Source organism: Triticum aestivum, chromosome 7B (genome assembly GCF_018294505.1).
Source record: "Triticum aestivum cultivar Chinese Spring chromosome 7B, IWGSC CS RefSeq v2.1, whole genome shotgun sequence".
NCBI lineage: Eukaryota > Viridiplantae > Streptophyta > Magnoliopsida > Poales > Poaceae > Triticum > Triticum aestivum.
In genome coordinates, this window is record NC_057813.1 from 560,342,228 (window position 1) to 560,355,630 (window position 13,403).

At 47.3% G+C, this 13,403-nt stretch overlaps 1 protein-coding gene across 1 annotated transcript; it reads right to left on the bottom strand.

Moving 5' to 3' along the window:
• Nucleotides 1–5,334: 5,334 nt before the first annotated feature.
• Nucleotides 5,335–7,519, bottom strand: LOC123158125 (alpha-1,3-arabinosyltransferase XAT3). Its single transcript, XM_044576239.1, has 2 exons — nt 7,045–7,519; nt 5,335–6,936 (listed from the first exon to the last, which is right to left on the bottom strand). Exons 1-2 carry the CDS (start codon nt 7,166–7,168, stop codon nt 5,678–5,680), a joined length of 1,383 nt encoding a protein of 460 aa, XP_044432174.1. The 5' UTR covers nt 7,169–7,519; the 3' UTR covers nt 5,335–5,677.
• Between the last annotated feature and the right edge of the window lie 5,884 nt (nt 7,520–13,403).

The window sequence follows — 13,403 nt, forward strand, 5'->3', positions numbered from 1 at the left end:
GAACTAGTTAGTTGAATTAGTTGAATTAGGAGTTATACTTTATTTAGGTATAATTTTAGTAAGTGCTTAGTTGAATTAATTAGTTGAACTAGCTAGTTGAATTAATAGAACTAGTTTAATTAGTTGAATTAATATAACTAATAAGTGTTTAATGTTTCACCTATATGAACATAGGAAATGTTGTCTCACGACGAAAATGATTTCATTATGTGCGAAGACTACGAAGACCAATGCGGCATGTGCGACAAAAATTTCCTAGTTGATGATAGTCGCATCAGCATCAAACTGGATGATACCTTCGAAGTGGATACAGTAAGTCACAACGACAAGTCTTTTTTCGTAATTAAGCATGACTTAAATATGCTTCATTTGCTTCAATTTATTATTTTAAATTTTCACTATTCTACTAGCGTATCCCCTGCCATGCAACAATTTTGTCTTGGATAAGATAAGTTTCAGTCCTAACAAAACTATGAAGGTAAAGAGAGTTTACTTGAAGACCGAGCATGGTTATACCTTCAATGTCAAATTATACAATCAAGAAACCTACACCCATTTCGAATGCAAAATTTGGCAAGCACTATGCAAGGCTTATGCATTTGAGCCTGATATGTTTATCACCTTTGATATTCGTCCCGAAGATGATATTGAAGGTAATAGAGACATTTGGGTCGATGTGCAGACACCTCCAATTCTACCATTATGTGAGTTTCTCAACCATATTTATGTTCGATATTGTTTTTTCAAAAATAGTTGACAACTAATTTCTATTGATAGTGTATTTCCATTCAAGCAAACGTGCAACGCTTGGTAGACAGGACCGTCCACTGTCCCTGGGCTGAACTAAACTGCGAGGAGATAAGTCAATATGTTTCATGGCTTGAGGATCTTGATGCTATCAAGAGAAATTATTTTCCTAGACTTACAAATCTTAGTACTCAAAACGTGTGACCAATAGTGTTCGTATTGAACTACGGTCACATGTATTTAGAAAAGATGGTAAGATGTTTACTATTTATCCCAGTGCATCTTTTGCATACATTATTTTAAGCTAAATTTCATTGCTAAGTATGATATTGTACGATGTTCTCTTCAACAGGGACTCCCGATAATAGTTGTGCCGCAGTCGATCTCGACTACTAACGGTCGCATGTCAATTGTTACCTTATGGCCAAGACATCCTACATTGTACACGAGTGCATTCAGGATTTTTAGAATTGAGGAATGCTTAATAGTGAAAGACTGGAGGAAAATTGTGAATGATCATAGAGAAGTACTAGGAGGCAACAATCAGAAGCGCAACCCACGATTAGGAGACAGGTTCATCTGCATGCTTCAATATGATAAATCAGGAGAGCTATACATGTTCTATGCCATTTTACCTGAGAGAGAGCAGCAGCAGTGATTAGCATGCTCTTAGTACTTGTCCTCTAATGTCCGTGTTCTTCGTCCTGAACTTAATCTCAAAGAGTGATCATGTTGAACTGGATGATATCTTTCCTTCTGGTACAAGTGAATGTTTCTTCTTTAAGCTGGTATTGGTGGTCATGATTAGATAGCGGTAATGACTATGATGATTAAATAATGGTAATGACGACTATAAAGATTTTTAGCTAGCTAATATACCGTTAACTAGTCTTATTGGTGATGATATATATATGATGCAATAGTTTTTATATTAATATGATGATGATGAGTTATTATATCATTTATGAAAGAAAGCGCAGATTAGTTTCAACTGGATGGATCCTAGCTAGCTAAGTGATCAAGTATATGCCATATCCATATTACTTGCTCACCTAATATAAGTGATCAAGTAATATATATGGATATGGCATATATACTTTGATCACTTAGCTAGGATGATCCATGCATGCATCCAGTTGAAACTAATCTGCGCTACTTTCACCTAATGATTTAACAACTCATTATAATGTAAAAACAATCTCTAAATTAAATTAAAAATACAAAACTAAAGGAAAAATAAAAAATAAAACCAAAACCCCTCGAACATTTAGTACCGGTTGGTGTTACCAACCGGTACTATAGGTCTCCCCGCACCCGGCCCTGGCTCGTGCCACGTGGTGTCACTTTAGTGACGGTTCATGCCGAACCGGTACTAAAAGGGGGACCTTTAGTCCCCATCCTTTAGTGCCGGTTACAGAACCGACACTAAAGACCCTTACGAACCGGTGCTATAGCCCGGTTCTGCATTAGTGCGGGGTCAGGCTAGTCAATAGATGATCTCATGTTCATTAGAATTTCAAATTTCTTACAACAATTTCGTGGTAGATACCTGTACTCTATACTATACCCCATACCAACACAATCAAAAGTAAGACATAGTGTATTATCTCTTTGAGAGAGCCCGAACCTGGATAAAATCTTGTGCTCACATTACCATCGCTTCAAGACACCTATTTTAAAACCCCTACCTTGAGATATGCCGGATTTAGCACCGACAATATGATGTCGTTGGTACAAACGGATTCGTTTCCTTTGGATGGTGTATGGAAGCCATCGTTTGTGTCGTTTCCTTGGGAGTGTGCATGAGAGCGAATGTGGAATGCCGCGCGTGCCGCTTCAAAATTCGCACACGGGAATTGGACGTAGCGGAGAGCATTTCCTAGAGAACCCACTCTTCCGGGACACCAGCTCAATAAATTTCCTAAAAAAAGAGGTCAAGCTTTTTTCCAAATACAAAAAAAAGGTATTGAAAGGACTACGATTTATAAAACCGACGTATTTGTCAATGCTAGACGCATCAAAATATCAAAAACCTGCATTTCTAAAAGAAATACCATGATACTCTCCAAAACGAACCGAGCTGCCAAATCTCGTCAGTTATTGCTGGCGACACAAAACCATCACCAGGAACTTAAATTGAGGCCACAAAAGCATGTGTCGACTTTTGCTACTAGTATGCTACTAGTACCAGATCGGACTGCTACGGCTCAAGAGGAGCAGTAGCAATCAATTAGCACATGATGCACTGCTAGTGCTCTACCAAATCCATTGTACATCTTAAAAGAAAAGAAAGCCCTTTCAAGTATCCTATGTTTACACTCCAACGTGCTTCAGTTGTTGGGTACGGCGCCCCTCTTGCTGTGCTGTATCAGTTATAATACATACTTTCTCTGTAAAAAAATACAAAAGTGTGTAGGTCACTATTTTAGTGATCTAGACGCTCTTATATTTCTTTACGGAGGGAGTAAATACATGCTCTTCTCTCCTGTAAATTTGAGAGAACCCTCTTGTCTTGGCATCTCAGTGAACCATACGGTGCCTTTGGAAAGAGATGACTTTGAAACTTCCTACACTGAAATTCAGATGAGTTCCCTCCGTCGGGTGATGATCGATATGGCATCACTGGCTCCATACGTGTGTGATGTGCCGCCCTCTTGCTGGACCAGAAGTCCGGAGCACGTAAAGCACATCCATCAGCAGCTGACCCGGCCGGATAAGGAGAGAGAGAGAGCTTCTGGATGAACACATCCATCAGTCCATGGCATCATTGCTTCCCTTTTCTGCCAAACCTAACATACAGGACCAGGCGCACTTGGAGCAGCACAACGTGCTCACGGCTCAAAGCGAGCAAACTGATGGCATCCAAATGCTACATTTGCTCTGCTGGCCGGTTAGGTATGTGGCTGTGGCTGTGATGAAGGTCAAAGGGCTGAGCCGGACGAAAGCAGAGACGAGATAGAGGCCTCTGACCAGTTTACACCAGGCAGCTGCTTCTCTCGTCGTCCTGGCAGTGGCAGGCATCTTTCAAAGACTGCGTGCGCCTTCCGTTCCCTGTCGCAGAGCAGCAAGCTTCTGATTCGAATAACCGATCAGATCACTTTTTTTTCCAAATCCAGGCCTGAAACAATGAAGCTCCAGCCACGGAATCCACCAGGCACCAGACGCCAGTACGTAGAGAGCGAGCTGCAACTGAAAGCGTACACCAGCCACTGTCATCTCCGTCCATGAATAGTTTGTGTTGTTCCGTCCCGTGGACACGAAGGAGACCGATGGACGGCAGGACTGAGCCATCATCCACACACACACACACACACACACAAAGAAGCTGGGAGCACTTTGCTTACGTTAAGGAGATGCTTAATCTAGAATACATTCCGGTTCCTCGCGACTAGGTTATCACACCGTGCGTGGACGGCGAGGAGCCAACAGAAATCTGGTGGCGGGATCGATCAGAAATTCAGAATGGTCGCGGAAGCCGCCGAGCTGCTTCCCGGAGCTGCTCCACCTAGCTACAGCCACCACTAACCGCGGCGTAGGGTTAAACGGTTCTTATCTGAAAGATACCGCTGATGATCGTCGGTTGCACGGGCGTTTTCCCGAGCCCGATGGAGCATATTCGTATCTAATCATCACGTTTTGTGCGGGCAACCTGGCTCGCAACGATAATCAATCCAAGAAGAAGAGGAGGAAAAGGGACTGATGACTGATTAACTTTAGGTTTGTTTGGTACCCCGTCGTGGCCACGGCCTAGCCCGTTCGTCTTTTCCCGTGTGGAGAACAGAGGGACAACCACTGCGCCTCGCTGCGCTGGGCTCCTCGTGCTGGCTTTGGCTTGGCTTCTAGTTTAAGACGTTTTCCCCTACCTCCGGTGCGTGCGTGCGTGAGGCCGGTGCATCTTTTTAGTTTTAGTAGCAATGGGTCTATTTTTCTTCTTTTTCTTCTGATAAAACTATAGGGCTGAAGGGCTTGGATATATCGTAGTAGTACAGCCTATAATGAAGCTACTCTATAGTAACATTAAAAAAATTAAGCTGCTCTAACGACATGATGCTGGCGAGTAGTACTACTACCACTTATGAACATAGGTGCTTTGAGCTAAGGTCCAAGCCTCCTCAACTGCTCCGAAATGAAAGCTTGTCTGAAATATAAAGCTGATGCTCCTAATTAAACTTGTCTGAAATATAAAGCCGAAGGCCCCTAAGCTGGTCAGAAATACTGGTACGAAGCTGAAGCCTCTGAAACTGGTCCCAAATGAAAGCATATGTCTGAAATGTTGTAAAAGCCTTTTCATTCTTCAGATAACCTCGGGTGTGGAGAGTGACAGGGCTTCTGTTCTCTAGTACTGCCCTAGGCTACAAGCTACTCCAATGCTCGCGTACAAGTCCTCCTCAACTGGTCCGAAATCATTAGTTGAGCCCCTACCTGAACTGGTCCAAAACATCAACAAAGTTGAAGCCTCCGAAACTGGTCAGAATTGAAAGCATGACTAGTGTTGTTGAGAATGAGGGGGCACGCATGTTGCAACAAGTATGGGACCAGAAAAGCATCACACTCAATTGTTCACATGCCCTGTCTCTGATGGTGGTAGAGCAGTAAAGTGATGGATCACATACTCCCCATGTGGGCAAATAATTACATTTTTCTCTGCAAGTGTGTGCTGGCTGCTGGGACAATCAATCGAATTTACAGAGTGTAAATTAACACTTTGGGCACTTGTTGCCTATGCTTGACACGAACTTGTTCGTCTCCTCCTTTACCAAAATGAAAAAGAAAAGAAGAAAAGAAGGAAATGAATCTTTGGCACCACAAGAACAACAACAAATCAAGAAGTGAACCAAACATGAGAGAGAGAGAGAGAGAGAGAGGAGGAAGAAGAGGACCTAATCTAGCATGGAGAAACTGAACTTGCAGGTGCAAGTAGAGCTCAGTGTCAGCGTGAGGAGGGCAGGAGGCTGCGCGCGTGCTCCAGCGTGCGCGTCAGCTTGGCGAGGTCGAGCCTGACGCTCTGCTTGTCGAGGTAGGTGGTCTTGATGGCGTTCCAGCCCTTCTTGTGCACGTCGTAGGGGTGCTTCAGGTAGAAATGGTCCTTGGGGTAGAGGTCCTTGAGCGAGCTCTCCTCCAGCGACACGTTGTACTCCATGTACGTCACGTCGAAGTCCTTGGCCGGGTCCTTGAAGGTCACCCGGGACAGCCACTCCAGCCCGCCGAACGGCACCACCTGCAGCAGCACGGCGCGGCTCGGGAGGAACACCATGTTGGTCAGCCCGGCGCCGTGCACCCCCATCATCACGTCCGCCGAGTTCACCAGCCGCGCGAAGTTGGGCATGTCCGTGTGGTTGTCCGGCTCCGCGATGCGCACGTCGAACTGCGCCAGCGCGGCGGCGTGCGCCATGGCGCGCTCATTCAGGAACCGCCGGGACGACTTGCGGGAGATGATGAGGAGTCGCGGCTTGCCGAGGCTGGCCGACCCGTCGTGCGACGCCACCACGCGGTCGAGGCGGAAGGCGCGGCGGAGCAGGCGCTTGAAGTCGGCCACGGTCTCGCCGCCCGGCGACCGCGTGCCGTCGATGCCCATGGGGCGGTGGAAGGTGGAGCCGATGACGATGCGCGAGAAGCAGTGCACCTCCTGGTCGTTGTCGACGTCGATGACGTCGTAGTTGGAGAGCTGGCGGAAGAGGGGCGTGAACTTGTCCAGCCACCAGTCCTTGATGTCCGTGAGGAGGAACTGCACCTCGCCGCCGAAGTGGTGGGTGCTGGTGAAGAGCGGCACCAGCACGTCGGTGTAGTCGTGGTACAGGTTGCCCGCGAACCCGCCGCTGGAGAAGAGGAAGGCCGGGACAGAGTGGTTCCTGGTGCAGAGCGGCGGCACGACGGTGTCGTTGCTGCCGCCGAAGGGGAGGAGTGCGAACTCGCGGACGTCGTCCATGGCGACGGCGTCGTGGCGGCGCGCGTACGGCTTGGTGCGCCACTCCTTGCCCAGCGGGCTGATGTAGATTTTGGAGTGGTTGCCGTCGACCCGGATGTCGCCCACGGCGGCGCACCGCTCCGAGCGCTTGCTGGTGTTGTAGCAGGTGGGGCGGCTGGGGTCGAACTCCTCCTCCCCGATGGGGCCGGAGATCTTGTACCGGCTGCTGTCGTAGTCCTCGTCGATCTCCACCTCCAGGTCCAGCAGCGGCGCCGGCTTGTTGGCTGCACGCACGCACACCGATCGAGCAAATCAGCATCAGCATCAGCCGAGCAAGCGCGCGGAGGGATCGGCAGCTGAGGGAATTGAGCGAGGAATGGGGATGGACGTACGGTACGGGGTGGAGCAGTAGCGGGCCTTGATGAAGGTGAGGACGCAGAGGGAGAGCAGCATGGTGACGACCATGGCGGAGTTGCCCATCCGGCGCGGCTCCTGCCGCGACCTCGGCTGCTTCATGGCGCCCGCCGGTGGAGATGGTGGAGGCGGAGGTGGCTTGGCGGGCCGGGGATCGACCGGAAGCGGCACAGCCACAGCAGCGACAGCGCAGCGCGGGCGGGGGAGCTGTGCGGCGTAAGGGTATTAAAGGCGTGGTTGGTGGAGGCGATGGCGATGTAGCGCGCGGAGGAGGTTCGGGCTCAGATGTTGGTTGGTGGGCTCGCGTCGCGCGCGCCCGCCGGCCGCGTGGTGGGTGTGGTTCGACCTGACCTCAGGGACCCGGCACGGCAACCACTACGGCAGGCAGCAGTGATGCTGGACCACTGCCCCAGACTAACGACCCACTGGCCGTTGCCCCCTCGCCGCCGATTGGCCGGACACGGCTGATGCAGCCGCCCACTCAGATAAAGCTCCCGCGCTACTCGTTAGGATCCCTCGTCTGTAGGTGTTTATTTCGCACTCGCGCTCTGAAACAACATGGCAACTTCCAAGGCCGCGTCGATGTCTGTCTGAAACACATTTCTCTTCACTTCACACCGACAGTTGCCTCTTGCAAGTGACGCGGTTAGGCGTCCGTCCACGCACGCGGTTTTCCACGCCGGCGGCGAGTTCGGCCGGAGTGTTCCAAACTAAGACGAGAAGTGTGTTCGTCGTGCGAGACAGGCGTGGCGTCCGCCGAACTAACTGAGAAATGCTGGCACGGCATGGCACGCAGGTCGTTGCGCGTGTGATTGCGGCGTCCGTCCGTGCACGTGCTGTGTCCTCCGGCAAGGGCTTCGTTCGGCACTGCCTTGCGATTGCCGGAACCTAGCCAACCGCTGGCGACCAGAAGGGATTGACTTCGCCGGAATCATTTTTCTTGGTCAGTTAAGTCTCGAGTGATCATGCAGTCACATTCACTCGCATAACGCTGGCGCATCTTTGACATCTTTGGGTTCGTACGGAGGCCCGCGAGAGAACCACACCATCCATCACCTCACCTCGCACGGCTGTACTGACTCGAGTAGCTGAGATAATGCGGCAGGCAGACAGCGCGGAGGAGGAGAAAAAAGGAGCCGGAGCCGGAGCCGTGCGTTGTCATTTTGGGGCCGGAGAAAAAGGCGGCACGCCATGTTTCGGCTATACTACACCTGAGCTAGTAGCTGTACCGTCGTTCTTCCTCTTACCTAATCTTGAAGGCGAGAGGAACCGCACCATACCAGCTGTATGTTCCGGACAGTTATTCACAAGCAACGCGTGCACATTTCGTGTCCTGTAAAACACACAACCCAACCCCGATCCCATCAGCTGCCGCCCGTCCATGACATCTCGTCCAATAAAAAGAAAACCAGCATCGTTTGCGACGGGCTACCGTGGCTAGTGAGATGAGATGAGATCCCCAAGCCACGCACGCACGCACTTGCTCGTATCTACCATTCGTGGCTTCCACTCACCCGATCCTGGTCCCCGAAGCATAAGCGTAACATAGGATTGGGTCCGAGACGGAGCCGGGGTGAAGCAGAGAGAGGGGGACAGCGCAGCTCCATCGGTCACTGTTGCTTCGGTCGGTGGGAGATGAAAGGCGATTTCGCGTGCCGGCCTGCCGTATATAAGCAAGCCCACCGCCGCAAAAGCGGAGGGATGGACCAGGCTGCGGGCGGCGGCTGGCTACTGGACTCGCGCTCGCGCTCGCCGGACCTTCCTCCCTGCTGCTTTTGCTTGTTGTTGCTCGAGGGTCATTGAGAAACAGTTACCATGAATGAATAATACTCCCTCCGCAGAGAAATCTTTAATGATCTAAACGCTCTTAGTTTTCTTTACGGATGATGTATTTGCTTCTGATGCAAACTTGCTGGAGTTGTGCTGCTGTAGTGGCCGGAGTTGGATGTTGGCGTTGGTGAAGAGGAATCTACGTACTCCTGTTGTTTCTATGGATAGGAGGGACGAGGGAGTAACCTCTCTTTTTTAATATAGACGTGTTTTAGTGCATCTGTTCATTTATTTTAGTTCGTATACAATCAGTGAAAAAAATAGTGCGATATACAGCCGCTAATGAAATGCTATAGCGCGATATAGCAATGCTAATAGTGTGTTTTTAGGACGACATTATTTTGCTATTATTTCCATTTTATGTAATACATATTAATAAAATATTCAAAACATCTTATACTTTGCGGGAATTATCAGGCCAGTTCTGTGGGGCGGAACATGAATGAGGGGGCCCAACAACTATTATAAGCATGTGTTTTCTTAACACAGTACAGACACACACACCTTACCCCTATGAGCACCTTCAAAATGCAGAAATAAATGCAGGCACCAGGATTTGAACCCTGGTGGGTTGGGGATACCATAGTCCCTCTAACCATCCAATCACAGGTTGGTTCGCGCATGTGTTACTTTTCGGGTGGTTTTTTTAAGTTGAACTTTTCGATTGGGTTTGGTTGATTTTTCTATTTGTGATTGATGGACCAAGATGTTTGTGCAGCGGGCTCATGGTACATGTGGGTCGAAAGTGGGTGGATCCTATTTGCTGCCCGCAGGCGAGTTGGGCCGGCCCAGTTTGGCCTTTTTTCTTCCTGTTCTGTTTCGCTGCTTTTTTGCTGCAGCTTTCTTCTGTTGGTTTTTTGTTTTGTTTTGGTTTCTTTCTTTCCTTTTCTTTTTTAGAGTTATATTTATTTTTTCATAAATTCATAAATTTCAATTAATCTTTTGGTATGCATGATCAATTATGTAAAAACGTTCATCATACATTAAGTAAATGTTCACAATATAAAGTTCTCCATGCATTATAAAAAAGATTCGTCATATATTATGAAAATGGCCCACGTAGTATATTACAAATATGTTCAATGTGTATTTAAAAAATATTCAGCGTATATTACAAAAGTACAGTATATTTGAAAAATGTTCGCTCTATGTTTTTGAAAAATGTTCACCACATATTATCGAAATGTTTATAGTAAAGAAAACTATAAAAATGTGCAAAAAGGAAAAAACTAATATAAAAATTAAATTAAGAAAGACAAAAAATGGTTGTTACAACGAACCGACTGCTACAGTATCAAATGTATTGAAGTGATCTGGCTCGCATCAATACAACACATTACGGGGCTGTTTGGTTTATGACTAACTTTGACAAAGGCTGCGAGACCTGTAAAAAAGTGCAAAAAGGAATAAAATAAAATAAAAGTAAAATAAAGAAAGACAAAAAATGGCTGTTACAGCGAACCGACTGCTACTTTATCAAATGTATTGAAGTGATCTGGCTCGCATCAATACAACACATTACGGGTTGTTTGGTTTGTGACTAATTTTGACAAAGGCTGCGACATTTAAGGTTAGACAAATTTGACCAAGGTGAGTGTTTAGTTTAATCCACACCTTAGGCAACGCACACTAGGGCCCCATATTGCATATACACAAAATATGTGGCAAGATTTCCTTAGAGCATTTCTAACAGACCCCGTATATCATTGACCCGCAAAACTCGTTTACAGTCCGCGGAGAAACGGTTTTGCGGGCCGGCGCGGGCGCCGGCCGAGCAGACCCCGCATAGCGAAACTGTAAAAATGGAATATTTGCAGATATTTCGTTTTACAATTCCGCTATGCGGTGTCTGCTCTGCCGGCGCGCGTGTCGGCCCGCATATTAGATGCTTTTTATCTGAATTTGGCACATATGCCACATATTTAGAATTACTAATTTAATATAAGAAAAATGTCAATATTACAATACAACAATTATCCAAATTACAATAATTATTCGAATGACACATGAATTACAAAACTTGTCCCAAATACCAAACTTGTCCTGAATGCAAATCACACATGAATTAAATGAAATGGATGTAAAAATGGAATGTGTTACTGCCCAACCCTTTGCCAATGTTGCTCAATGAGATCCTTCTGAAGTTGAAAATGAGTGTTTGCATTTTCAATCTCCATATAGGTCTGAAGAAAAGCTCTAATGTGGTTAGGGTCTCTAGTTGGTTTGACACGCCTACCCACATTATCGTAGAAGAATTCCAAGTTCATGTCTATCTCATCTTCAAGAATCATATATTGTGAAGAATAACACAACATGTCATGATGTTTTCAAGGATCGCTTGTCCCAAAAACGAACAGGACCACGAATAATGAAAAACCTAGATTGCAAAACACTGAATGCTTATTCATTGTCTTTTCGGGTTGCCTCTTGTACCCTTGCAAACTCACATTGTTTTCTAGTTTGGGGGTCTTTGATGCTCTTGACAAATGTGCACCAAGAAGGGTATATACCATCTGCAAGATAGTACCCTTTTGTGTATTCATGCCCATTGTTAGTGTAGTTGCAAGTAGGAGCATCACCACTAGCAAGCTTAGCAAATAAATGAGACCGCTGCAACACATTGAGATCATTGGGAGTACCCGGTATACAAAAAATGCAATGCCGAATCCATAAATCCTCAGATGCTACGGCCTCTATCACAATTGTTGCATCACGAGACTTGCCACAATACATTCCCTGCCATGCCTTCGGGCAGTTTTTCCAAGTCCAATGCATACAATCAATGCTTCCTAGCATGCCAGGACAACCTCTTCTCTCACTAGCTGCCATCAATTTTTTTATGTCTTCGTCGTTCGGTGCCCAAAGATATTCAGGACCAAAGACACAGATAATCACTTTGGCAAACCTATGCACTGACTCAATTGTAGTATCTTCACCAATGCGAAGGTACTCATCGACATAGTCAGCCGGAATGCCGTATCTAATTACCCGCATAGTTGCCGAGATTTTTTGATATGCACTAAATCCCTTCAAGCCCGCGACATTTCTTTCTTTGAGTAAAATACCGACAATTGGCCTCGCAGGCTTGCACTATTTTTACAAAGAGGGATAGGCGCATTCGGTACCTTCTCCGGAAGAGGTGCGGCGGATATGTTGGATTGTCGGCGAAGTAGTCTTGCATCAACATCTCGTTCCCGAGATGGCAATTTCAAGGAATGCAAAGACGGCCGACATTCGATCCTTGCCGTCTCTATCGGTTCTCATCTTTGTGATCCTTCACGACGAGGGCCATCACCAACGTCTGTTACCGATAGTTGACAAGCAGCGTCTCAACATCCGAGTCATTCGAATCGGACGAATCTCGAGCAAAAACTTCTCGCAAAGGCTCAATTTCATCTAAATTCACAAATACGAACGCAACATTAGGGTCTCTTTGATTCAAAGGATTTTCATAGAATCTATGAAGGATTAGAATCCTTAGGAATTTTTCCTACGTTGATCGTTTGATTCGTAGGATTGAATCCTGTAGGATTTTTTCCTAAGGATTCATTTGTACTACATTTTACAGGAATTCTAACATCCACTCCAACCTCTTGAAAGAAATCCTTTGTTTTTCCCGTGACACAATCAAACAAACTCAAATTCTATAGGACATGCCATTCCAATCCTACGTTTTCCCTATTCCTTTGTTTTTGCAATCCTATGAATCAAAGAGGCCCTTAACCAACTATGCATACCGCATCCCAAAGCACAAGCACAAGTACTCACCGGCGGCTCGGGGCGGTGGCTCTGCGGCGGTGGATCCCGGGGCAGCGAAGGCGACTAGGGGCGTCTCGGATTGGCCGATCCGGGGAGCAGGTGACGCGTCTAGGTGGAACAGGGGAGGGCGCTCCCCGCGGCGCGATTCCGTCCGCAGATTTTGCCGGAATCGCCAGTGGCGGACGAGCGGAACCAATGGCGGTAGGCGGCGGAAGGGGGTGGGGAAAGGGCGCGGGATGAAATGTCCCTCCCGCCAACCGCTTTCCTGGGATACGGGGCACCATCGAGTCGAGGGGGAAACCTGCGTTTTCACGGGTTGGGGATGGGATTTACCGCGCCCCTTAAACTTTTTTACGGGTCCGACGCGTTTGCGGGGTCGGGCAGCATTTTCTGCGCGGATCCGTATTTTGACGGTTATTTTGCGTTGGGGTATTATACAGGGTCTTCTAGAGATGCTCTTAGACTTACCAATATGTGGCTCTCATTTTGATGAACTAACTTTAAAAAAGTTTGATAAAAATGTGTGGCAAAATGTGGCAATACAAGGCCTAAAACCGAACAGCCCCTACATTACAGTGCCTGTGCAGAAACGTGGTCATTAGATTCCGGAAAACTCCCGTACAACCGACGATCATCAGCGGCATCTTTCAGATAAGAACCGTTTAACCCTACGCGCGGTCAGTAGCAGCTAGGTGGAGCAGGTCGGGGAAACAGCTCGGCGGCTTCCACCGCGATCGATCGATTGCGA

Bases quoted from the DNA above. Each gene is read 5' to 3' on its own strand.
- LOC123158125 (XM_044576239.1), bottom strand. From the start codon at position 7,168: ATGAAGCAGCCGAGGTCGCGGCAGGAGCCGCGCCGGATGGGCAACTCC. The intron at 6,937-7,044 runs GTACGTCCATCC...GCGTGCGTGCAG, and splicing joins CTACTGCTCCACCCCGTACC to CCAACAAGCCGGCGCCGCTG.